The sequence below is a fragment of the Lemur catta genome, chromosome 17, assembly GCF_020740605.2.
Source record: "Lemur catta isolate mLemCat1 chromosome 17, mLemCat1.pri, whole genome shotgun sequence".
Taxonomy (NCBI): Eukaryota; Metazoa; Chordata; class Mammalia; order Primates; family Lemuridae; genus Lemur; species Lemur catta.
The window spans coordinates 44,579,702-44,604,813 of NC_059144.1; the positions used below are offsets into that span (position 1 = coordinate 44,579,702).

The 25,112-nt window shown below is 40.8% G+C and overlaps 1 protein-coding gene across 3 annotated transcripts in view; it reads left to right on the top strand.

Moving 5' to 3' along the window:
* The first annotated feature begins 11,095 nt into the window (after nt 1-11,095).
* The window catches only part of DOK5 (docking protein 5), a 138,232-nt gene continuing 124,215 nt past the window's right edge, over nt 11,096-25,112 (top strand). For 2 of the 3 annotated variants that reach the window (XM_045528398.1, XM_045528399.1), the window contains exon 1: nt 11,113-11,520. In XM_045528398.1, the coding sequence (XP_045384354.1) occupies nt 11,455-11,520 (66 nt within the window). In that variant the 5' untranslated portion in view covers nt 11,113-11,454. Of the gene's footprint in view, nt 11,521-25,112 lie in introns of all 3 variants that reach the window. The other variant, XM_045528397.1, reaches the window with a different exon arrangement.

Sequence of the window (25,112 nt, forward strand, 5' to 3'; positions counted from 1 at the left end):
GTTCCTTAGAAGGTCTAGTGAGTATTTGATTTCATTAAAAAGCCCACAAGCACCCATATTCTTTAAGAATTCTGATATTAGAGTGTCAATGATTGTCAGAGGTTTTAGATATTTTTTAGGAAGATATTATTGCAATGATGATCTTATTTTATATTTTAGACACAACAATTTAAGGCCTATTACTTGTAGTCAGGATAAAATGGAAGTAATTTAAATGTCCATCAATGGAGAAAGCAGAAATAAACTGTTATTGTCGTATGATGGACTATGATTCAGCAATTTAATGGACTAGATCTCTATCAACCTATACATGTATTCACAGAATGAGGAAGAGGAAAAGATAGGTTGTAGTAAAATAGGTATAGAAACAGATGATTTTTAAATGCATAAAGAACTCAAACAAATCAGCAAGAAAAAAAAAATGACCTCATCAAAAAATGACCTCATCAAAAAATGGGCAAAAGATATAAACAGAATTTTTTCAAAAGAAGATAGACAAATGACCAAAAAACATATGAAAAATGTTCAACATCACTAATCGCCAGGGAAATACAAATTAAACTGTGATGAGATACCACTTTACTCCTATCAGAATGGCCATTATTTAAAAAAGTCAAGAAACAACAGATATTGACATGAATGCAGAGAAAAAGGAATGCTTATGCACTGTTGGTGCAAACTAGTACAACCCATATGCAAAGCAGGATGAAGAGTCCTCAAAAAATAGACCTACCCTTCGATCCAGCAGTCCCATTACTGGGTATTTACTCAAAGGAAAAGGAAAAGAAATCATTTTATCAAAAAGTCATCTGCACTCAAATATTTATCGCAGTATAATTCACAGTTGTAAAGATGTGGAATCAACCTAAGTGCCCATCAGTTCATGAGTGGATAAAGAAAATGTTTTTTATACACACACACACACACACACACACACACACACACACACACACACACCATGGAGTACTACTCAGCCATAGAAATGAATAAAATAATGTCTTTTGCAGCACTTTAGGTGGAACTGAGTCCATTATCCGAAGTAAAGTATCTCAGGAGTAGAAAAACGAACACAACATGTTCTCACTAATAAGTGGGAGCTATATGATGGGTTCACATGGCACAAAGACACAATGTAGAGGACACTGGAAACCAAGAAGCGGGGAAGGTGGGAAGGTGGTGGGTGATAAAAACTTACTTATTGGGTACAATGAACACTGTCCAGGTGATGGGCATACCAAAAGCCTTGACTTCAGCATTGTACAGTGTATCCATGTAACAAAAACATTTGTACTCCCTTAATATTTTGAAATAAAAAAATAATAAGAAATGAATTAGCCATATGTATTTTTTTTTTTTTGAGACAGAGTCTCACTCTGTTGCCCGGGCTAGAGTGAGTGCCGTGGTATCAGCCTAGCTCACAGCAACCTCAAACTTCTGGGCTTAAGCGATCCTCCTGCCTCAGCCTCCCGAGTAGCTGGGACTACAGGCATGTGCCACCATGCCTGGCTAATTTTTTCTGTATATACTTTTAGTTGTCCAGATAATTTATTTCTATTTTTAGTAGAGACAGGGTCTCACTCAGGCTGGTCTCGAACTCCTGACCTCAAGCGATCCACCTGCCTCGGCCTCCCAGAGGGCTAGGATTACAGGCGTGAGCCACTGCGCCCAGCTGCCATATGTATTTTTATTTGTATATTGAATTGAAAAGATACAAATTCCCTGAAAGACACAAACTATTATATAATTCAATCATCCCACACACATGTAGATATTTACAAGAGAAGAGAATGCACGCATCTGCACAAACACTAGTACATAAATACTCATAGCAACTTTATTTGTAATAGCCTAAAACCAGAAACAACCTAAAAGCCCATTAGTGGGTAAAAAGATGAACAAATTATTGTATATCTATACAACAGAATATTACTCAACAATAAAAAAAGAACTATTGATATCTTCAACAGTGGGAATGCATCTCACAATAATTATGCCAATGGAAAGGAGCCAGACAAAACAGAATACATAAGAATAATTCTATTTGTATAAAAATCTAGAAAATGCAAAAATAATTTATGGTGGCAGAAAGCAGAGCAGTGGCTGCTTAAGGACTGTGATCTAGTGAGATAGAGGAAGGCGTGAAAAAGGCATAGGAGAAAACTTTGAGAGGTGATGGATATGTTCGTTATCTTGACTATGGGGATGATTTGACAGGTGTATATATAGGTCAAAATTTATGAAATTTTGCACTTTATGTATGTGCAGACTGTTGTATGTCAATTATACCTCAAGCTGTTTAAAAAGTGTAATTGCTCATTTATATGAAAAGTGAAGTTGGTGGGATTTTTTTTCCTTATAGTGCATAAAATTAAAGTGCATCTTAAAATCGATGGCATCTTATATTTCACAAAATACAGCAATGAATGCCTTTGATCTGAGATCCTGGTGGCTGAGCTTTATGCTATTTTCAGCTAAAATCATGGTAAATGATATAATATGCAATACTAGAGGGCGATGATGTTGGGAGAATGGTGCATTTGTTGTTAGACGTGTTAAAATGGGCTGCTAGTTTCCCCCAGTAGTTTCCTAACTGGTCACTACATCTTCTTAGGTCCTGTCTGATCCGTTCCCCACACTGCAGCGCTTTTTCATTTGCAGACGTGGCCGTGTTGAATAAAGCCTGCACTTTCCCACCTCTTTGTGAGGACAAGTCATGTGACTAAGTTCTGACCAATAAGATAAAAGTGGAACTGATATGTGCCGCTAATTATAGTCACTGGTCTAAGAAAGGAGTCCCTGAAGTTGCAAATGGGTCTGTCACGTTGTATTGTAAATGAATCTGATCTTTTTTCCCTGCCTATAATTCATCCACACAGAAACTATGTTTTCAAAATAAGATCTTCCAGTCACCATTTAATTGCATTCTATAGGGGAAGTTGCAATGCTTATTCTTTGGATGCCAGTGCTGCAGCTTGCTAATCCCCAGACCAAAGCAGGCTTCTTCTGTGTCTTTGGACCAGTCATTTAGTATTTCTGCTTCAGGTCCTTCAGCTGTGAAATGCGGATAATATTACAGGGCTTGAGGGTGCTGTGAGGATTAATTAACATTGGCAGAGCACTTTGAACATAAGACTCTGCCCTCTTCACACGTTTTATCCAGGGACCTCAACAGACTGTACCAATAAGGCTGGTCCCATTTATCTCTGTTTTCCAGATCAGGTTATAAGGCAGGGAGAAATTAATGGCTTGCCCAAAGTCACTTGGTGAACTAGGGAAACAGCCCTGCGGAAGCCTCTGGAATATTGACTTCTAATCTTCTTGCAACAACCATTGGATACATACTTCATTTTGAAAAGGGGCCCTAGAAATGCCAAATACCTTTGTTATCTAGTTACTTCTCTCTGGCCTTTTTCTTGTGTGTTGGCCTAGATTTTTTTGGATCGTCTTGCAGGGACCTACAGAGAGGAGGGTTCTTCTCACCAGCAGAGGAACTCAGAACATACCTGGGAGAGCCTAATGAGCACCAGACTCTTGTATTTCAATCAAGTTCACTAGAGGTGTGTGTTTGTTTTTGTGTCCTTAGTTGTAAAACTTAAGATGCGAGATCCACCTGTGCAGAAATAAACAGTCATTCTGGTTTTTAAAAATTGTACTTGGAACTTATTTTTTTTTTAATCACACAGGAGAAAATGAAAATCTCCCCTACTCCTGCCATCAATTAATAACCACTGCTAATATTTTAGTGCAGATATATTCAGTCTATTTTTTTTCTATATAAAAAGCACATTATTAAAAAGGGGGGCCAGACTATATAAACACTTTATAACATACGGGTCTTCTTATTCTCCCAATTCCCGCCAACCTGACCGTCTTTCTGTTCTGCCTGGTACCATGTGCCCTCCTGCCTCACACATGGCTCATGCTGTTCTTCTTCCCCCACCCCCTCTCTACCCTCGCCTGGGTAGCAGCACCTCCTCCTTCCTACCTCAGCTCCCTAATGTCTCCATCTCCCTCCTTCTAAAGAGGTCAGGTCCTGTCTCCTTGTTTGACGCTTATGCAGCAACATGTAACTCTTCTTCATGTGTCATTTTATATTTATTTGACTACTTTATAATGTCTCCCGTTCCTAGTGGAGTACCAGCTCCATGAGGGCAGAGAATCTGGTCTCTTTGTGTCCCATCTGTTGACTTCCCTGTACCTAGCATGCCTGGCTCAAATCGTAGCTCAAATCATACTTGCTGAATGAACAAATAAGTGACATCTTTTCCATTCATTTTAATGGTGGTGATAGGGATTTGCAACAGGATGGTAAATGTGACTCATCCTGTTGTTTTCATTTTAGCAGAAGCCTTAAAGGCCCAGGGGGCAAAACCATTTAGGAAACATTCTAAAGCAAGGTGCTGGACCATCTGTGCAGAAATTGCCAAAAATTTAGAAGAAAGTGGTTCAAACTTGTCTGCGTGAGTTGATCACGCATCTCCAGCCTAAATAAGACATTGTGGTTAAAGAGATTTAAAAGGGAAGATTCCTTGGCAGAGAGCTGGTCTTCTCCTCCCCATGGGCAATGGACAGGGGAGCTTATCCCTTACCCTAAAGCAAGGGAGCAGTTTTCAAGAGAATCACCCTGGAGGCCAGGTGTGCATGCTCTTAAATACAGGTGACACAGGGAGAGATGCCTGACCTATCCCTCAATAGTCTAAAGGCGGAGGCTTGGGGTTGGCTAGTTGCCCCGAGTGGCAAAACTAACAGCCGCGGCTGCCCTGATGTGAGCTGATTGTCCATGGACAGGGCAATGCTGAGTGACATTTTCCTCTAGCCAGTTAAACACAGAAGGAACAGCCAGAGGTTATTCTAGAATAGATACCACCAACAGGACCAACCTGGAAGAGCAAAGCAAACCCAACACCAGCCTGGGTCCTGGGATCTTGGAGTTTGAGGGGGTAAAGGGAAGCAGACTGATAAAGGAATTGCAAATGGAACTTGTAGCAAGTGGATGTCGAATAAATTCCCCAAAGCTCCATGAGAGAAAGAAACGTTCACACACCGGCTACCTGTAGGGCATCAGCTACAAAACAAAACCTGAACCGAGCAAAACTTCCCTGCATGTTTATCATGAACAACACCACACAGGATGTTCTTATAACTACATATTTGTGCCTTTGGATACATTTCCAGAATTGAAATTGTTGAAGACAAAGGGTAAGCAATTATCGAAGTTTTAATTTTTTTAAAATTTCAGAATATTATGGGGGTACAAACGTTTAGGTTACATGAATTACTTTTGTACAGTTTGAGTCAAAGTTCTAAGTGTGTCCATCACCCAGATAGTGTGCATTGTACCCGTTAGGTGTGAATTTACCCATCCTCTCCTTCCCCCCTCCCACATGCTTGATTTCTGTTGAATTTTAGAAGTTTTTAATTTTTAATAGATGTTATCACTTGTGCTTCGAAACAGTTATATCAATTAATATAAATTCATGTTCTCATCAGCAGTTTTATTTCTTTTTCTAAAGATTTTTGGGTAATGGCCTTTAGAAGCAGATTTTTATATGATCTTACAATTTCCAGTCTAGTCTCTTCTAATTCATTTTTTTATTCATCAGACAGGCTAATACTTAAAAAACATAGATCAGATGCCCCTTCATGATTTCCTTTTTTTGACTGAAATGCCATCTCCTTGCTGTGGCCTACAAGGACAGGGATTATAGTGTCCCTTCTTCTGTAGTTCTAGGACTACATTTCGAATCACTCCCTCCTTCTCTGGGCTTAAGCCATACGACCCCTCCTGCAGCCCTTTGAACTTGCCAAGCTCTTTCCTGCATCCCAGACTTTTCAAGTGCTCTTTTTTCTAGCTGGGACATACCTTCTCTGACATTTCCCAGAGCTGCTTCTCATCTTTCTCATCTTTGCTTATATGTCATCGCCACAGAGAATTCTGGACTCTCTTACCTAAAGTAGAGCTCTTTGTTACTCTCTACACAGCACACTGCTGATTTCCTTTTCACCACCCTCTGTAGCTATTTAAATTGTTTATTTACTTGTTTTTTTTTTCTCTCTCTTCCACTGTGATATAAGCTCCATGGGACCGTGTTTATCTGTGTAGCGTGTGTATGTGTGTGTGTGAGACAGAGAGAGAGAGAGAGAGAGAGAGAGAGAGAGAGAGAGAGGGAGAAAGCTTCTGCGGACAGTCTTTGCCCATAAGCAGGTACTCAAAAAGTGTTCGTTGAATACAGAAAGGAAGGAGCAAAGCAATGAATAGCTGAAGCAGAGCTGCTCCCAGGTTTTCTCCCACCTGATTTGATGCCATCTCCCAAGTCATCCTTTTTTAGCTGGGTAGGACTGACAGAGGGGAGACCTGGCTGCAGAGCAAACAACCTCCCTCCTTGGTGCTAGCCAAATCATTTTCATTAGCACTGTCTCACCTTGCCAGAGGAAAGGCTGCATATGTTTCTGTGACACTCCCACTGAGAGCAGCAGGCAGCGGGGGCAAAGCTCAAGTTATTTTTGGTAAGGGTATTGGACAAGTGCCATTCTAGCCTCAGCCTGGGTACTTTGTGGCACTTGGTGAAAATACAACCTCCTTTGGCAAAGCTTGGGGGTGCATAACCTGCTCTGGAAAAGTATAGAAGCTTCTGGATTTCTTCACACAATTTTCTGTTCTTAACAGCTAAAAAATAAGCATAATGATGATAATAATTTGCTGAATGAAATGAGAGTGCATGGCAAGAGCTGCCCATATGTTTGAGCTAGAGTGGATTTCTGCTTTGATTGTGGTGGAATAGGTAGCCTCGGGTTAATTTCTGGCTCTGCAATGCTATGGCTAGAAGGTTCTACTTCAATGCATGACTCAGTCTTGTATCATACCAACACGATGTCCACATAGGGGTAGAGTACTACTATATGTATAGTCTTTTGAACACACACTCTTTTCATTTTAATTAATACTTTTTTAATCAGGGCAGCATCATGGCCTGACTAGGATGAGGCAAGCGAAGCAACGGGAGTGCAAGATTTAAGGAAGCACTCACTCTCAGGGTCATGTACATGGAGGCTCTGCACTCAAACAGCCCTGAAAGTGAGTGCCTCCTTAAATTTTGTACCCTAGGTGCCTCACTGCCTGCCCTAGTCCCAGCCTGGGGAGTGTGCTCTCTATAACCCAAATCAAATGGGCTCAAATAAGCAAGACAGAACAAAAATGTGGCCACTGGGAAGTCCAAGAGGTAGTTCTGACTTCAGACCTGGTAGCTCTACATCTGTTTGTAGACCTGCTTGCTCCTTTCTTGGCTTTATTCTCAGAAAGTTTCTCATTTTGCAGACAATATGGTCAGGACTGGCTGCAGGCACACTTGGTCTCTTTATTAGGTGTACAAACCTCAGTGTTTTCATCAATTCCCCCATGGAAGACTTTGATTGGCTTTTCTAGGTCACATGCTCATCCCTGTGCCAATTCCAGGGTGGTGCGTGCTGATTGGCCAGCCTTGATCAGGTGTCCAGCCCTGAGATGGGAGTGATTGGGATCCACTGTTCCTTGCTCCAACAGAATCATGCAGAGTTGGAACTGAGTCAATTCCCAAATGACAGAGATTGGAGCAGTTGGCTGAGGTCACTTTCACATCTGTCAGTCTATAGCTTTATGGACTACAGAAAATTTTGAGATTTTTCAAGTAATCTAAACCTTATAGGTGTGTCTGTATACAGTTAATTGAGATTCTTTAAGATTCAAGTCAAAGTGCCATAGACAGGTGCCTTAGACAGGACTCCTTTGGTGGCAAATGACAGTTTATCAGTTTATCTCAGTCTGGGCTGGTTTATAAAAAAATGGAATTTTTTAGTTTGTGCAATTAAATAGCGTAGGGGTGGCACAGGTGAGGTAGAAAGTGCTAATTGACCCACCTTTTTTTCTTTATTAGAGACAGGATCTCACTATGTTGCTGAGCCTGGTCTCAAACTCCTGGGCTCAAGCAATCCTCCCCTTCAGCCTCCTGAATTGCTGGGATTACGGGCGCGAGCCACCATGCCTGGCTTTTGACCAACCCATTATCAATACATTTTGTTCTCTCAGTAATAGAACCATGTACAAATGGAGAACAACTTTTCTATTCTCCCTTGGAGCTAGGTGTGGCCATGTGACATATTGGTCCATGGGATGTAAGAGAAAGAGATGCTTGAAACCTCTGCATCACATTTTTATTGGGAAGCTGGTTTCCCTCCATGCTCCCTCTTTCGTTTTTCTGAAAAATGATAGTAACTAGATTCAAGGATGGAAGCCATGTCCTTAGGTGCCAGAGTTGACCCACAAGCTTGAATCCCTGGAAGATCTTATGGGACGATGCTTCCTACTTGCCTGGGAAAAATTGTCCATGCTGATTGTTACATGAAAAATAAATATACTTTTATCCAACTTAAGTCATTGCATTTGTCTCATTGTTACAACAGTTTCACATCTACTTAAGTAACATAATATTTTCTTGGGGTGCTGGATGAGGGGGTTCTAACCGTGTGTTCAGGATTTGGTTTTTTCTCTTTATCTCTCAGTTCTGTTTCTTGTGTGTAGCCTTCACTCAGCCCTGCCCTGGAGCCTCATGAGTATGCCAGCAGCTCCTGTCCAAATTCCATTTCAGCCAGAGGGTCAGTCTTTGTCCCAGCATTCAGCAAAAGTAACCCAGTTAACCCTTAATTGGCCAGCTTAGGTCATGGACTCACATTGGAACGACTTGCCAATTGTCCGAAGGGCAATGTATGGGGCTATGCGCCTGTGCTGGGCGCAGGGGATAAATATACTCAGGTGAAAATGGTGACCACTATTGGAAGAAGGGAGTCTGGACGCTGAGGAAGCAAACAGAAATGTATACTACAAATAAGAAGTTCTAAGTGTCAAAAATTGAATTAAAACACAGGCTGAAATATTTTTTTTTGTCAAACATATTTCTGGTGAAACTAAATTGTGTGTGACTATATGTTTGGCAGCATATAGTTGTGCAATTTGTGCACTATGCAACTCTATAAGCACTACTTACATTGTACATCTCTGTGAATTGCTCTTTTCCCTTTCTGCCTTGGTTGCATATGGCACAATTTGGACAAGTGTAATCACAGTATATCACAGTAATATATTTTGTGTGTATATCAACTTGATTTCACCAAACATAAAAATAAAACCATATACTGGATTCAATGTTGCAATTATTAATTAAAAAAATCACTTTTGCCTCACATTTAATTTGATGTTTTCTAGTTTGAGTCTAGTTTCCTCAGTTCTAGTTTAATTGTTTATGGATGTTGATTATAGACAACATTAATGACCAAGGGATGGATTTCTTAGCTTCAGTTTTTGTCAGCAATTATTTCTGTTATTTTGGGCCACTCACTTCAAGCTCCTAATGCCTTAATTTCTTCATCCTTTGTTTCTATGATACTGTAGATTTGGACTACAAATGGTGTGTTAAACAAATGCCTTCCATGAACACCTCTATTTCATGGCAACCATGGACAGCATTTTTTTGTTGTTGTTCTAACCCTTCAGAAAGAGCTCTCAAAATGATTTTACCATTTCATTCTCTTTTGGTGAGAAATTTAAAATTAAAGTATCATTTTCCATAGAATGACAACATGAAGACAGAACAGATGGCTTACTCTATAGCAAAAAGACTTCTCCCTGCCAAAATATTTGCTTTTTGATTGTCCCAATTTAGTCTCAGTTCTCCCATGACACATTCTTAAGGGATTCTCTTCTTTAACTAGCACCCATGAAGCCAAGGTGACTGAAAGCTAATGTTCTCAGAAGATTGATAAAATCTTAGAGTTGAAAGATCTTCAGATATCATCAGGTCAAAGATCCACTAGTAAATGAATCTTCTTCTCAGCAGCTCTGACCAAAGATCACCCAGCCTTTGTTTGGTCACCTCCAGTGAACAAGAATTGTCAAATTTCTGATATCCTCTTTGCCTTTGTATATAGTGCAAACGATTAGAAAGGTCTTCCTTGGAAACTAACTAGCAGCCGCCTTCTCCGAGACACCTGCTCTTCAGAAGAGGCACGGGAGGGTGTTTCCAGGTGTTTCCAAGCAGAGCTGGGCACCACACACACCTCCCTCCATCCTATCCCAGCTCTGAAAGCAGCCAGCTGTAGGGCCTGGGGCGAGTCCCAGGGGCCTAACTAGTCTGAGCTTCACTCTGTAAAACGTGGAAGCTAGTACCTAACTCATCATTCCCTTAACAAGATTAGCACAATGCCTACTAGCAAGCTGGTGGTCAATAAATGTTAGCAATTATCAACTCAAGTAAGCTTCAGGAAGGTAATGCAGTCAGGGGCAGGTGAGTGTGAAATCCGATCCCCTTTTAATCTTATTTTATAGGCAGTATCCCATAATGGTTATGAGAGTGAGGTTAAAATGCGGGCCTGGCATTTACCTAAGGGGGCACTTACCTGAAAAAGTGCAGGGGAGTTTAAATGAGTTAATCCATGCAAAGGGCTTAGAACAGTGCCTGGCATCTGCGTGGCCATTTTGACCACCACTGAGGATCTACTGAGCTCCTACTCCGGGTCGGGCTTTGGGGAAACACAAAGTGACGCCAAGCCTTAGCCCCTGGGAAACTTACAGGGGGCGGAAAAAGACAGGTTCAAACAAGGAAATAGGGCACTTGATACCACAGAGGGCCAGGTCCCCAATGCCAAGGAAACCCAAGGAAGCTCTTAGCTTGAGCCATGGCAATGTCCCTCTCCGCTCAGGCCAAGGTCAAGGCAAACGCGGCAACACCACCTCCCCAGACACCACACACACGCACAATCAGCCCTTCTCGGGGAAGGACCAGGGCAGAAGGGAGAGGGGTGGGCGGCGGCTGGAGAAAAGTGAAATTTCCTCTCCTGCTAAAATGAGCCCCGGGGAGCCAGCAGACAGGCTGTAGGCGCGGCGCGGGGGCGGGCGGGGCGCGGATCGCGGGGGGCGGCGGTCGCGGAAGGTGGGCGGGGGACCAGGCCGTGGGTGGGAGCGCTCTGAGTGCGGCTGCTCGCGGGTGGCCACAGCCCGGCGCTGGGACCTGCGCGGCTCCTCCCCTCGCCCCCCCCACCTCTTCCTCCTCCTCCCTCCTCCTCCTCCTCTTCCTCCTCCTCCCCGGCCCCGGGAAGAGGCAGGGCTGGATCCCTTGGCAGGCGCGCTCCTCCTCCTGGCGGGCCCGCTGCGGAGTCAGCTGACGCCGGCGCTCCAGCCTCGCCTCCCCGCGCCGCGCTGTCCGCGCTCCCCCAAAGTGGCTGCGAGCCGGCCGCCCACTTTCGGGGTTCGGGGGACGGGGAAAGTGATGTGCGCCTTCTGAAGCCTCCCCGAGCCACAGCCGAAGCAGCGTCACCTCTCCAACTTTCTCCCCCGACTCCTTCTCTTGACCCTGCCTGCCCTCGACCCTCCCCAAAGCCACTTAGGGTGCGCGCGCCTTGGGTAAGGGGGGTCACCGGCTGCCTGGGATGGCTTCCAATTTTAATGACATAGTGAAGCAAGGCTACGTGAGGATCCGGAGCAGGCGCCTCGGGGTGAGTAGCGATCCTTTCCTCTCTACCGTTCGCCAGCTCGCTGTCTTTATCCGCAGCCAGCATCCCTGGAGGGCGCGGGAGATGCCCCGGGTGCGCGCGGCTTTCTCCGCCGATCCCGCATCTCCCGCGGCGGTCGCCGCGAGGCCGGCGTCTAGGTATGTCATGGATCTATCTTTATCTCTCGGATGACTTGGCTTTCCGATGGTGGCCGCGTGTGCGGCTGCGGTAGCCGCCGGAGCCCATCTACTAGAAATAAATATTTCTCGGTAGCCATGGGAGTCCGGGCCGGAGCCGGGCGGGGGCGCAGAGCCCGCCGGGTGGCCCCGGGCCCCTCGCTTCCCATTCGCCGCCAACTTAACTTTTCCAGGGGACGCATCGGCTGGCTGAAGAATAGGACACACGTTCTCGGTGTGAACGAGGGCAGTGACCCTCTGACCCCAGGGAGAGATTTTTGCCGAGCGAAAGGTCTCTTCGGACTCGCGGTCCCGGACAGTGACCCACCTCTGTCCCAGGTGCTGGCAAGGGCGCTGCGGGCTGGCCTCTGGCCCGGGCCGACTTCGGGGAGATGCCCCAATCTGAATTTTGTCTCGTCCTAAACCTGGGTGGTGGATTTCTGTTGCCGGAATACACATTGGAGACCCACTGGAGGATTACTGAGCGTGGAGCATAATACCTGGCGTAGAGCAAGTGCTCACTGAGTAGGCACTCAGAGCAGGAATGAATGAACCTGAGGGTACCTGAGGACAGATACTGACACAGGCGGGCTCCTTTCTTAAAACTCCCTGTCGTGTGCCCCTGTCTCTCTTGGCTCTTCGCCAGGGAGCCCGCAAGAGAAAAACCACCCTCCTCTCTTTGGGTCCCAGGGATGGTGAAGGAATTCTTGAGGGAGGGGGCAGATCCTGGAATGATTTTTTTTTTTTTAATTTCAAACTGGGCTCCTCATTTCTCTTTGCCTTGTGTCAAATTTTGTTGCTGTTTGAGTTAATCCTGTGCGTTTGGGCCAGAGATAGGGGGTGAGCTGGGGGTGGGGGTGGGGGAGGAAAGTATTCTTTAGTATTTCCTGAAATAATAATCTCAGTAATGATGTGGAATGGCCCTGGTGAGGGTGAGTGATAAATTGAATGTCTTCCTCTACAGATACATGATACTAGGCATCTTTCTCTAAAGTGGTGTTTAGACTATTTTTTATGTGGCCGATACTTCTACTGAAAATTGAAGAGAAATTTCACAGTAGTGAACTGAGCCAGGGAGGAAAGCCTGGTGGGGGGAAACATCTGTAATTATTATAAAACCTTTGCCTGATTCGTTTTGGTTTCTTTCTTTCCTTCTTTCCCCCTTCCCTCCTTCCTTCCTTCCTCTCTTCCTCCCTCCCTCCCGCTCTCTCTCTCTCTTTCTGACTTTCTTTCTCTTTCTTTCTTTCTTCTTCCTTTCTTCCTGCTGGTTACCATGTTTTAGCAATTATGTCCTGTGATATTGTGAATATATAAATGTATAATTAGGGAGAAATGTAACAGAACTAACCATATCTATCAGCCCTGCCAAAGTTTCCTTGGTTTTCTTTTCTGCTATGCAAATGTTCTCTCAGCAAGAACAATCATTGTTGGAGAACTTAAATGAGTAACTCTCATGTAAAGGACAAAAAAATCATAGGAACATTATTTATTTATTTTTTGAGACTGAGTCCAGCTCTGTCCCCCCAGGCTAGAGAGCAGTGGCGTCATCATAGCTCACTGCAGCCTCCAACTCAAGTGATTCTTCTGCCTCAGGCTCCCAGGTAGCTGGGATTACAAGTGAGCACCACCACGCCTGGCTAATATTTTCTATTTTTGGTAGAGATGGGGTCTCACTGTTGCTCAGGCTGGTCTGGAACTCCCGACCTCAAGAGGATCCTCCCGCTTCAGCCTCCCAGAGTGCTAGGAGTATAGGCATGAGCCACCATACCCAGCCAAAACTTTATATTTTGGATAAGCTTATAGGCTGGTCAAGTACTGTAATTTTAAAGGGAACATTAAAAACACCATTCTAGTTTAGATTTACCCCATCATGTCAATTGAGGGAATTGGTAAGAGGCATCCATTGTGAGTTAGAGAGCATTCCAATAGGAAGAAAGCATGCATTATTAATGCACAAAATATGAATTATTCATAAGGATCAGAGTTTATGCCAAATTGTGACACATGGTAATTTATTTGAAAGACTGGTTACCATCACTCTCCAGTTTGTGGTAATGGAGATTTTTTTTTTATATTATTACAATTGACATAATATAGTCCCTGTGTGTGTGCCAGCATTTAAGGACAGATATTTGAAGCCAAAGGAATGGAAATGTAGTTTAGTTTGCATTTGTTTCATATTTTACAGTATTTTGGATGCCAGTGAGCAATATACTTTCTCAAGATGTAGTCATTTTGTTTGTGTTAACACTCAGATAGATTTTAGAATATCCATTGAATTATGGCTATTACTCATGGAGAGAAAAGGACAAAAATATGATCAAATAAATCTGGTCTTATTTGTTAGCTTTGGTTTTTATCACCCGTTGATTTTTTAAAAATAGTTTTATGATATAATTTACAGAGAAGGCTGATTACATAGTTTTCAGAACACAGTGTAAACTAAAGTTTTAATGGAGGGTTCAAGTAATGGTGAAAGATGCTTTAGGAAAATGGCATATGGAATTTCTGTCCAAAGTAAGGAATGTGAGTAGTATGAATCTAGGCTGCATATAGCCTAGAACAGCATGCACCGTGTATATTCTAAGAACATGGGCAAGTCTCGAGGAGAGGTGGGACGTTGTGTCTGGCACAGAGTAGGCTCTCAGTAAGTGCATGTTAAAATATGCATCGAATTGTATAGTGAATGCATGAGCTCGTGATTCATAACCCTCTTTAGGAACTAATCCGACAGTGGTTTTATTAATGGAATCCAGACAAGTGTTTGTGGATTATAACCATGTTTGGGAGGGTTTATAATTAAATACAAAAACAACATTTCATGGTAAGCAGCTGTCATGCCAAGGAATGCTCCCTCAGGTTTGGAAAAAGAGAAGGGAACAAATTCTGCTTCTCTCACTTGTTAGCCCTATGACCACTGACCTTTCTTGGGCTCTTTTTTCTGGTCTGTACAATGAACACTATTTAATGATGTTTTGGGGAGCATTAAATAAGATGTTTGTGAAAATGCAATGGAAGTGTAGAGCATTGATCCTAATTGTATTATTTTCTTTAATATAATCAAAGATGAGTTAGGATTGGTAGAAGGATACAGGGATTATCAATTTCCTTATCTTTCTATCTAGAAGAATCCAAAGGCATGAATGCTTATGCAGCTCTAGATTTTTTTATTGGATGAAGCTTTTATAAATTTTATATGTATGTGTGTGTGTGCATATATACACATATAAATAAAACATACATAGACACCTGCATATATTATATAATATTGGTATAAATATATATATATAACTTTTTTCATAGAGCAGAAAACATTCTTATTTTTTTTTTGTTTTAAGAAATGGGATCTCCCAAGTAGCTGAAATTGGGACAGGAAACATCCTAAGAACATTCCCATTCAAATGGATTACAGAAAAGTGACCATCTTTAGTTGAATTCCTAAACAGTTTAAGTGATTAAGCAATCAAATATGTGTAACCATATTGTTTTCTTTGAACATCAAAACGCTTAATGAAATTCAAATCATTTAACTCAAAAGTTTCACTGTCTTCACATCTGCATTCTCCAGCTCAATCTCCATTGGTTCGTGGAGGTCACAGGCTGTGCCCTGGGTACAGTATTTGTTCAGGAATGTTGATGTTACTATTTGGGGGGCTGGGGTGGGAGGGGAGCAGCTGTCTATAATTATCTGACTAGTTCACAAAATGCACTAAAAATTTCTTCTTAGGCAAGTGGCAAATCAGGCGATTTGCACATGATTAACCTGCTGCATGTGTGACTTTGATGGCATCATATGACGGTTCTTATGTAGTTTCTTTACTTGCAAAGGAGAGATTTTCCAGACAATAATTGCCAAGACTTATGCGTAATACAAGCTTCAGAGCTGAAACTGAGACCTGTTTTCTTTATCTACATGCAACCCCTCAGTTACTTGCCTTTATCTACCATTTCTGTGCTTTCATCTACCAAGGACTTATCAGCTGGGACCTCTTCTCAGAACTCCACTCTGACATATTCTCCTGTCTACCCCACATCTCCGCTTGGATGTCTGATAGATGTCTCAAACTTAATGCATCCAAACCTTTGATTGTTTCAACCACGCCTACTTCCCCTGTAGTCTTCTCCATCTCAGGCACCAGAGGTCCCCAAATTTTGGTTGCCCAGGTAAAAATCAATTAAGCAAGCAAGCAGACGAACTTTGGCGTTATTTCTCTCTTCTCCCCTCATCTGTCACCCTCACAGTGAATCCGTCAGGAGATCCTGTGTGCTCTATCCTTGACATATATCTAGGCTCCAACTACCTCTCACACAGTCCGCTGCTACCACCCTGGCCTGAGCTCCACTCATCTCCTCCCTGGAATATTGCAGTGACTTCCTCATTTGTCTCTCTGCCTGCACCCTTGCTTCCCTTCCATCGTTCTCCATACAGCAGCCATGGTGTTGCTTTGGAAATGTAAGACAGATCATGTTTCCTGGCTGCTGAAACCACCAATGGCTTTCCGTATGCTGCAGAGTAAAAGCCTTATGATGGCCACGAGGCCCTCTGACTTGGAAGCTTTCCTCTTTCAGCTCCTCTGCTAGGAATGCTGTTTCCCCAGCTATCTCCTCTGGCTTGCTCACCCACCTCTTTCCTCAAATGCCGCCTTCTCAGCAAGGCCTTTCAGACCACCCTATTTTATTTCCCTCCCCCTTCCCTTTACCCCGTCCCTTTTTTTCTCCTTAGATATATCACCCCTCGCATATTGGTCTGGATGTTTTACTTATTTGTTTATTGCCTCTATGCCCAAAGGGCACGTGAGACTCCATGAGGGCTGAGGTTTCTCTCTCTCCTTTGGTCATAGCTGCACCCTGGTGCCCAGCACAGTGCCGGGCACAGACTGGGCACTTGATGAAGACTTGTTGAATGAATGAATGAAAGGATGAATGACTCCCTCACTGTGTAGTGGTTTAAGAGCACAGGCTCTGACAAGAGACTGCATTAAAATCTCAAATCAATGTCTGGTTATGTGACTTCTGGTGAGTCGTTTAATATTTATAGGCCTCAGTCTTCCGTAAAAATGTAGACACTCTTAATACTCACCTAATAGATGGATCATTGGAAAGGGCTTAACACAGTGCTTGACACAGTAAAAACCCAATTAATGTTTATTACTGCTCTCACTCCTCCTAGCGCAGTTATAGGATGAGGACACTTAACTGGGTGTTATTTTCACTACTTCTACTGCAGTTGCTCTTGTACTCCAAGAACTTGCTGTTTAGTTAGAAAAACAAACTTAATATCCATGAAATAATGTACAAGCACAAATATTGCTTGGCATTGATGCTAAGTGTAGGAGGAATGTCCACCTTTATAAGACTTTTCATGATCCTTGCACAAATGGCAAAGATATTGAGTAAGGAGAAGTATATATCTGTGTAACCCCAGTTTGAATGAACTCACTGGACTAGGAGGTATTTCTGTTAATTCAGGAGACGTTTTTTGGTAGCAGAGAATAGATTTAATAATAAAGCAGTTAATGGCCAGATTTTAGAAAAAAATATTTCCTAACCTTTTCATTTTCCAGTTTCACCTGACCTAGTATGCCAGAAAGACTTTAACATTTCATTTAGGGTTTTTAGATTTAGATATTCAGGAATCTATGCATTTTATGGCACCATGAAAAAGTCATAATTTTAATATTAAAATCATAGAAATAGATATTTCATACACTATTGTTACATGAGTACATGTACACATGTGCACACACACAGGCGTGTACAAACATATGCAACCTTTTGGTAAGCTTAATTCATGAAGTACTGTTTTTCTTCCTCAAGAAAAAGAGGCTTTAGGGTCACTTTTCTAGTAATGAAATTTAGGACCAGATAGACTGCATCTACACATGCGTCAGTGAAGATGCCGTGATATTTCTGCTCCACTGGAATCACATGTTTTCCATGTCAGAAGGGCTTTCCAGCTGGTATTCCAGACATCTTCATCTGATTGTCAATGTCAGATGATATGATTAATTATGCATAAAGTCAGATTTTAGATCATCATCCCCAAAATTGATTTCAGCAAAGAATGGCCAATTTAGTGACTTTGCATGTAGATGTACACCAAATTAGTGATTGATGATTTCCTCCACATCTGCCAATTTATTTTTATAATCATATTTACTAGAAGATTAGAAATATTTATTTTTTAGTAGCCTAGTAATTTTGGGGGAATTGTTATTTTTGGTATTTTAAGAATTTAGTTTTCATTTGGAATATATTTCCTTTTATTTATTTTATCATTCATCAAATATTTCTTGGGTGCCTACTAGTGTTAAGCTTAATATACGCCACCTTAAATAAGGCAGATATCATCACCATCCTCAAGTAGTTGACAGTCTAATTTTGCACTTGTTAGCAGGAGATTAATGTATTCACTGTAGTTAAAGGTGAACTAGTCTGAGCAACAGGTCAAATATTGAAGTGAAAAGATACCTGCAGATATCTCCCTATCCCTCCACTGCCCCCCCCTTTTTTTTGGTGAAATGAGGAAGGGCAAATTTGATTTTCCTCTTACTCTAGGAATTTGATCCTAGTATGTTGGAAATAAAACCTTTGGCAATCCTAAGCCAGGAAGAGATTATGATGCCTCCCTCCTGCAGCCCCCTTTTCCTGTGAAATTAAAAATAAAATTGTGAGCTTAGAAATACCATGATATATATGCGAATGTTGAAATTAAAATAGCTTCTTTCTAGAATGCAAATAGCTAAATTTTGGGCATTTGGAAGCTGATTTTTGCAAAGCAGTTCAGGGGCTGTCCTTATCTTACTAGTATTCTCAGCTTCTGATTATGCCCTGGATGCCAGAGAACATAAAAGTTAGCTATGTGTACTGTGTTCTTGGGTAGAGTTGTTACCCAGGCTCTGGGGATAGGATGTAGGTGACTTTGCCGAGATGATGGTTTGTAGCTTGTACAAGATTCTTTCAGGGGTCTCAACCTCCCTGCCCCAGAACTACCCACTTGCCATCCTTTATACTTTCCAAAAGGTTAAGAACCACCGTCTCATTTTTTAAATTAATTTTTTTCATTTTTATATACTTGTAGGTTCACATACAGTTGTATGAAATAATACAGAAAGATATCCCATGCCCTCTACCCAGTTTTCCTCAATAGTAACATCTTTCAAATTTATGCGACAATATCAAAACCAGGATGCTGACATCAACATAGTCAAGATACAGAACATTCCCTCCCCACAAGGATCCTTCCTTGTGTTCTTAAATAATTGCCCCTCCTGCTCTCAGTCCCATAGCCCCAAACCCCTGACAACCACTAACCTGTTTTCCATTTCTGTCATTTTGTCATTTCAGGAATGTTACCTATATGGAAACACATAGTATGAAACCTTGTGCAATTGGTTTAAAAAATTAAAAAGACCTTAAGACAATTACCTGGAGATTCATTCAGGTTGTTGTGTGTATCAGTTTGTTCTTTTTTATTGCTGAGTGGTGGCCCATGGTATGGATGTACCATAGTTTGTTTAGACAGTCACCTGTGGAGGACATCTGGGTTGTGTCCAGTTTTTGGCTATTATGGATAAAGCTGACATAAACATTTGTGTACAGAATCTTGTGTGAATATAAGTTTTCATTCCTCTGGGTAAATGCCCAAGAGTGCAATTTCTGGGTGGTATAGTGGTTGCATGTTTAGTTTTTTACAAAACTGCCAAACTTCTTCACAACAGTTGTACCGTTTTACATTCACATCAACGTCTGAGTGATCCAGTTTTTCCACATCCTTGCCAGCATTTGGTGTCATCACAATTTTTTACTTTAGCCATCCTGACAGGTGTGTAGTGATATCTTTTTGTGGCTTTAATTTGCTTTCCCTACAGGGTGGGCAATGGCGAGCATCTTTTTATGTTGTTTGCTGTTTGTATATCATTTCAGTAAAATGCCTGGGTTGTTTATTTTTTAACTGTTGAGTTTTGGCAGTTCCTTATATATTCTAGATATAAATCCTTTTCAGATACATGGTTTGCACATATTTTCTCTCAGTCTATAGCTTATCTTTTTTGTCCTCTTAACAGGATATTTCCCACATCAATTTTTAAAATTTTAATGTAGTTCAGTTTCCTACTTTTTTCCTTTTGTGAATCATGCTTTTGGTACTAACTCTTTGTTCAGCCCAATATCTTGAAGAGTTTTAAAAACTTTTTTTCTAAAAGTTTTATAGTTTATATTTTACATGTAAGTCCATCATCCATTTTGAGTTAATTTTTTGTATAAGGTTTGCATTTTAGGTCAAAGTTCTTTTTTTGCCTATAGATGTCCAATTACTCCAGCACCATTTGTTGAAAAGGCTGTCTTTTCTCCATTGAGCATTTTTATGTGTTTCTACTCCTAGGTCCTCTATTCTGTTCTGTTATTCTGTACGCCTTATGTATGTGCAATGATGTGCCTACACATGTCTATATTTGTAAATATACAATAAGTCTTGAAATAGGGTTGACTCATTCCTCTGAGTTTATTCTTCTTTTGAAAATTGCTTTGGCTATTCTAGTTCCTTTGCCTTTCCGTGTCAATTTTAGAATAGTGTTGTCTGTAACTACGAGAAATCTTGCTGAGATACTGTTTCATTTTAAATATGTATAAAATTGAATTGATACATTAGTCTTTTTTTGTTTGGGGTTCACACTTTAGTTTGGTCTCAGTTTGTCCACTTCTTAGTTCTGTAGCCTTGGGGAAGACTACTTATTGTTTAGCTTCCTCATATAAAAAAATAAGGATAATTATAGACTTCTCACAAAAGATAAGTCTGTCAGACAGACTCTTAATCCTCTTCCCAACTCATAGGAGAACTCAGTGACTCACAATATTGATTTTTATTTTTTATTGGTAAGAAGTTGAAATGATATTTATTGTTCATTGTCGGTAAGAGCTATGCACTGGTAGAAATGACTTCACTCATATCCCAGCAGAAGACTCATATCTTTGGTAATTAAATACACAGCCCAGTCTACCCTCCTCTTGCTGTTGACTTCAGTGACTTATGTTTATATTACTGGGTTTATTTAGGAGCCACTAATGAAATACTATCTTAGAAAATATAGAGTAAAGTATATTAGCCAAAATGAAAGACCTTTAATTAAAGGGTTGCCCACAACATTTTTGCCTGTTAATTCTGGCAGTGTTGCCCAAATGTGAGAATTATATGTCTGGAGAGATAATTTTAGGGCAATCAACAACATTGGATCATGAAATGAGAAAAAGTGTTCCTTGCTGTTCAACATAGTTAAGAGGGTTCATGGCTACTCAGCCTTTTAATAGAGAGAAAACCCTCCTTGGGTGCAGTGTCTTCAGGGTAACGGTGTCATATTTCACTGTATTCACTTTATATTGTAATGCATTTTATATTTACTTTCAAGTGATACTGGCTTTCCATTTAAGATAAGAATGTGTGCTTCCACTTTAAATAAGCTTATTTCTTTTAGAAAGTAAAGTAACTTAGATGGTTGACCTTGGAGTGCAGGTGTTACCAAGCAGTGGCAACACTTGCGGAGGTGGGTGGAACAGCACAAATCCAGAGGGCAGCCTGGGCAAGGCTGAAGTTTGGGAGGTGCAGGACTGTTGTACTTATTTTTTAAAGTAGGTTTTCTCAAATTTCTTTACTACCATATGGCTTTATTTTATATAAATACCTTAAAAATTGGGCTTTATGGAAAAAACTCCCATGTACCCAATATCATCCTCTTAACAAAACTTCCCTCTGATGTCACCGTGTATATATTACCTCTCACCCCCCAAAATGTACAGCCTTACCTGAAACTTGCTCAAGCTCCTATTTTGTCTTCCCTTCATTCAGATATGCAATGAATACTTTAATCTTTAATAGAAAGAGAAACTAGTGTGTCTTACGAATGACCTAACTCAAATTAAATTAAAACACTAGTATTGAGTTCAAAGCTTTTACTTAATATGTTTCAATGTTTAGGAGAACAATTAAAATAAATTGTTTTAAATCTTAACACCATACTTTAATTCAAGAATAGAAATTTAGTTTCAAAATCTTTAAGAAATCATACTTCTTTGAATTGCTTAGCAAAACCAACTCTTCATAACAACAATTCCTCAGTTTCCAGGTTTCTGCTTACCAATATGCAGAGATTTTGACTAATCTGCACAAAAGCCACTTTTTGAGCCTGGATTATATTCCATCAACAGTGGCCTCAAATCTAGACATTGTCATGAAACTAACCTGGTCTTCAACATCTGTTAATTCAGATGTGAATTGTAGTGTGAAGTGAGGTTTGATAGCAACGTAGGAACATTACCCACGGGGGTTGTCCCTTGGAGAGGTCTTAGTTGGATTGTGTCTGTCTTGTCTTCTCCATTAACTGGCTATTCTGACCTCTGATTTCCTCCCTACTGGCTCTCCCTCGGTATCAGATTCCTGCCTCAAAACCACTTGCCTTGGTCACCACATTTAAAGTTGCCCTCTCACATCCTTCTAGAACCTAATTTGTCTATGCACAGAATTTTAAAAAATTAATTTTATTAATTTTGCACCATTTATTTTACTTCTCTCTCTCTCTCTCTCTCTCTCTCTCTCTCTCTCTCTCTCTCTCTATATATATATATATATATATATATATATCTCGTTGTTGATGTTGTTATATCTTCTTCCCCTAGGATGTAAGTTCTATGAGACCTGTAAGTTCTAGACTTTGACTATTTTGTTCACTGCTATAACCACCACTCTTAGCCCATAGTAAATGCCGAATATTTGTTAATTGAGTGGATGAATGGCTTTGCTTCAGGTCAGAATGTTGGATTGGGATATTCAGATGTAAGAAGACAAATAGAAAACTGTGCCTATGTCCCACCTGATTTTGTTGTAGATTCTATTCTGAGTGGTAGAATGTTTTAGGATTTCTCATAGTTGCTGTTGGTATGTAATCTGCAAATTTATCATCAGGGAATATAGCAATTAATACTGACAGTTTGGGTTTACTCCCTTAAAATTAAATTTTAGTTGATGTTTTTTGGAATAGATAATATATACTTGGTACAAAATTCAAGGGTACAAAGTTTATGCATTGAACAATAAGTTATCCTTTCATCCTCATCCCCAGGAATCATCTAGTTCCCTTTTCCACATGTAAACACTGTGAATAATTTCTTCCAGAATAGTCTATATGTAAGCAGTTTTGTGTGTGTTTGAGTGCATGTTTGTATGTGCATGTATGTGAGCAATATATAATTATATGTTTTTCTGAGCCATGGAGTTTTTATTTAGCAATATATGATGCTTTTCAGTAATTGGATAGGATTCCACTGCTTGGATATATCTTATACCTGATTTGCTTATTTTTTATTTAGCCTTCATTTTTTTCCTTACTTCCTTATTTTATCTATTATTAAATATGTTCAAGAAGTAGGTGTTGTTTTTACACCCATTTTACAGATCATGAAACAGATACTAAGGATTAAGTTTTTGACCAACTCACACAGCTATATGTGGCAGAGCCTGCATTTGAATCCAAGCTGTAGCTCTTTCATGAAGCATTAAGGTAATTGCATTTATTTTCTCTGTTACAAACAGTGCTACAGACCACCCCTCATCACACCCACTGATGAGCCTATAGGTGAATAAATTTTTAGAAATGGGACTTATTATCCAAAGGGTTTTCACATGTGTGGTTTTATAAAAGTTGCCTTGGAGGATGTTCCCCAGGAATGTGTAAAAAAGCCCATTTCTTCTCATTTTGTCACAGTGTGCTTGAGGGCTTTTTCAATGTTTTGCCAGCCTGCTAGGTGAAAAATGGACTCATTTGTGTACAGATTTTCTTAAGCATGAGGCTGAATTTTTGGCCATTTTATAATCCGTTCAGTTTTGCAGTCTTTTTTCTTTTAAGAGTGATATTTATTCAGCTTAAACAGTTATTAAGAATTTAGAAACATAAATCATAATTCTTTATCTTAAAAAAAAACCTTCCTAGGAAATGGCTACATAGAAGTCTTTCACAAAAAAGATATGATAAATAATATGTTAAATGTGACTGGATTTATTGTTACTCTAAAAATAAAATTATAAAGTTGCAATTTTGATTAACATATATTGGGTGAAAAGATATATAGCCCAGCCTATGTTTTTATTAGCTTCGTCAATCTTGTAAAATGCTTCACACGTGTCTGTGTAGCTGGGTGGCAGGGGTGGAGGGATGGGGATGATATGAATCTTCATAGCGAGATATAATTTCTGAATGTTGCATTTATGTTGTTCCTAGTTATTAAGACTCATGAGAACTTGCTTAATCCAGTATCTTTTCCTTCCTGTCTTTTGCTTACAGTCTAAGCTCCAGCCACATCAGCTCCCTTTTGTTTTGCAAACGATAAACTCTCTCCTGTTCATTTCTTTTGCATCTTATACTTCCTTTTGTCTGTAAGGCTCTGCAATGGCTGGCTCTTTGCTCATTGTCATCTCACAAGTCACCTCCCGGAGAACTTTTTGACCATCCAATCTTGGGTGGCCTCCCTCAGGTGTACTCTGTCTCATCCCCTCTTAATTTCATTCAGGATCACTCCTTACAACTGGAATGATTTTTTTAAATTATTCGTTTCTGTGTTGCTTGCCTCTTCTACTTACCTCCAAGCACCAAGAAGGTGTTTTCTTCCTGGCTGAATTCGCAGTGGCTAGAACAGCATCTGAGCACATAGTAGGTGCTCAATAAATATTAAACGGCTAAAAACCTGAAATAACATCATGCATGTTAAGTTAGGAAACAGACAAGTAACCCTAGGATAGAATGCATACACATATTCATAAATCCTAAGAAATTCCAAGAGTTTTGTGGAATTCTATTGTGTGATGTTTGTTTGTTTGTAGCCCTTTTGCAACTGGGCTACAGTTGGACTGTAGCCCAACTGCAGTCCCCAGGTCAGACAAACCTACAGAAGAGAGAAACCTGGCTAGAATGAGAAGGGCCTGATTTTCACCCTGTCCTGCTGCCGGCCATCTGCTATGACCAGAACATGTCACTGAACTGCTCACACCTCAGCTTCGGTTGCAGCAAGAAGGAGATTGTCATGCCCGCCCTCTCTCCCTCACCACCTGTCCACCTCTGCGCCAGAAGTGTGACTGTGGATGTGAACAGCATCCCAAGTACATGGAACGTTCTATTTAGTCCCAACTTGGTCTCCCCAGTGCCTCACCATTAGCTTCCTCAGTGAAAATCGCAGAGAAAACTTGGGCTTTTTCTCCAGAATTGCTATGACTTGTATCAGATCACTAACAAGAACTGATAACTTTTATAATTTATTGTTTACTTTGGATTTCAAAAGTGATCTTATCTAAGAAAAAGCAGTGTTTAATTTCTGGCAAAGAATGAAAGAGAGAAACAGAAAAAGAAAGAGAGAGAGAAAGGAAGGAAGGGAGGGAGG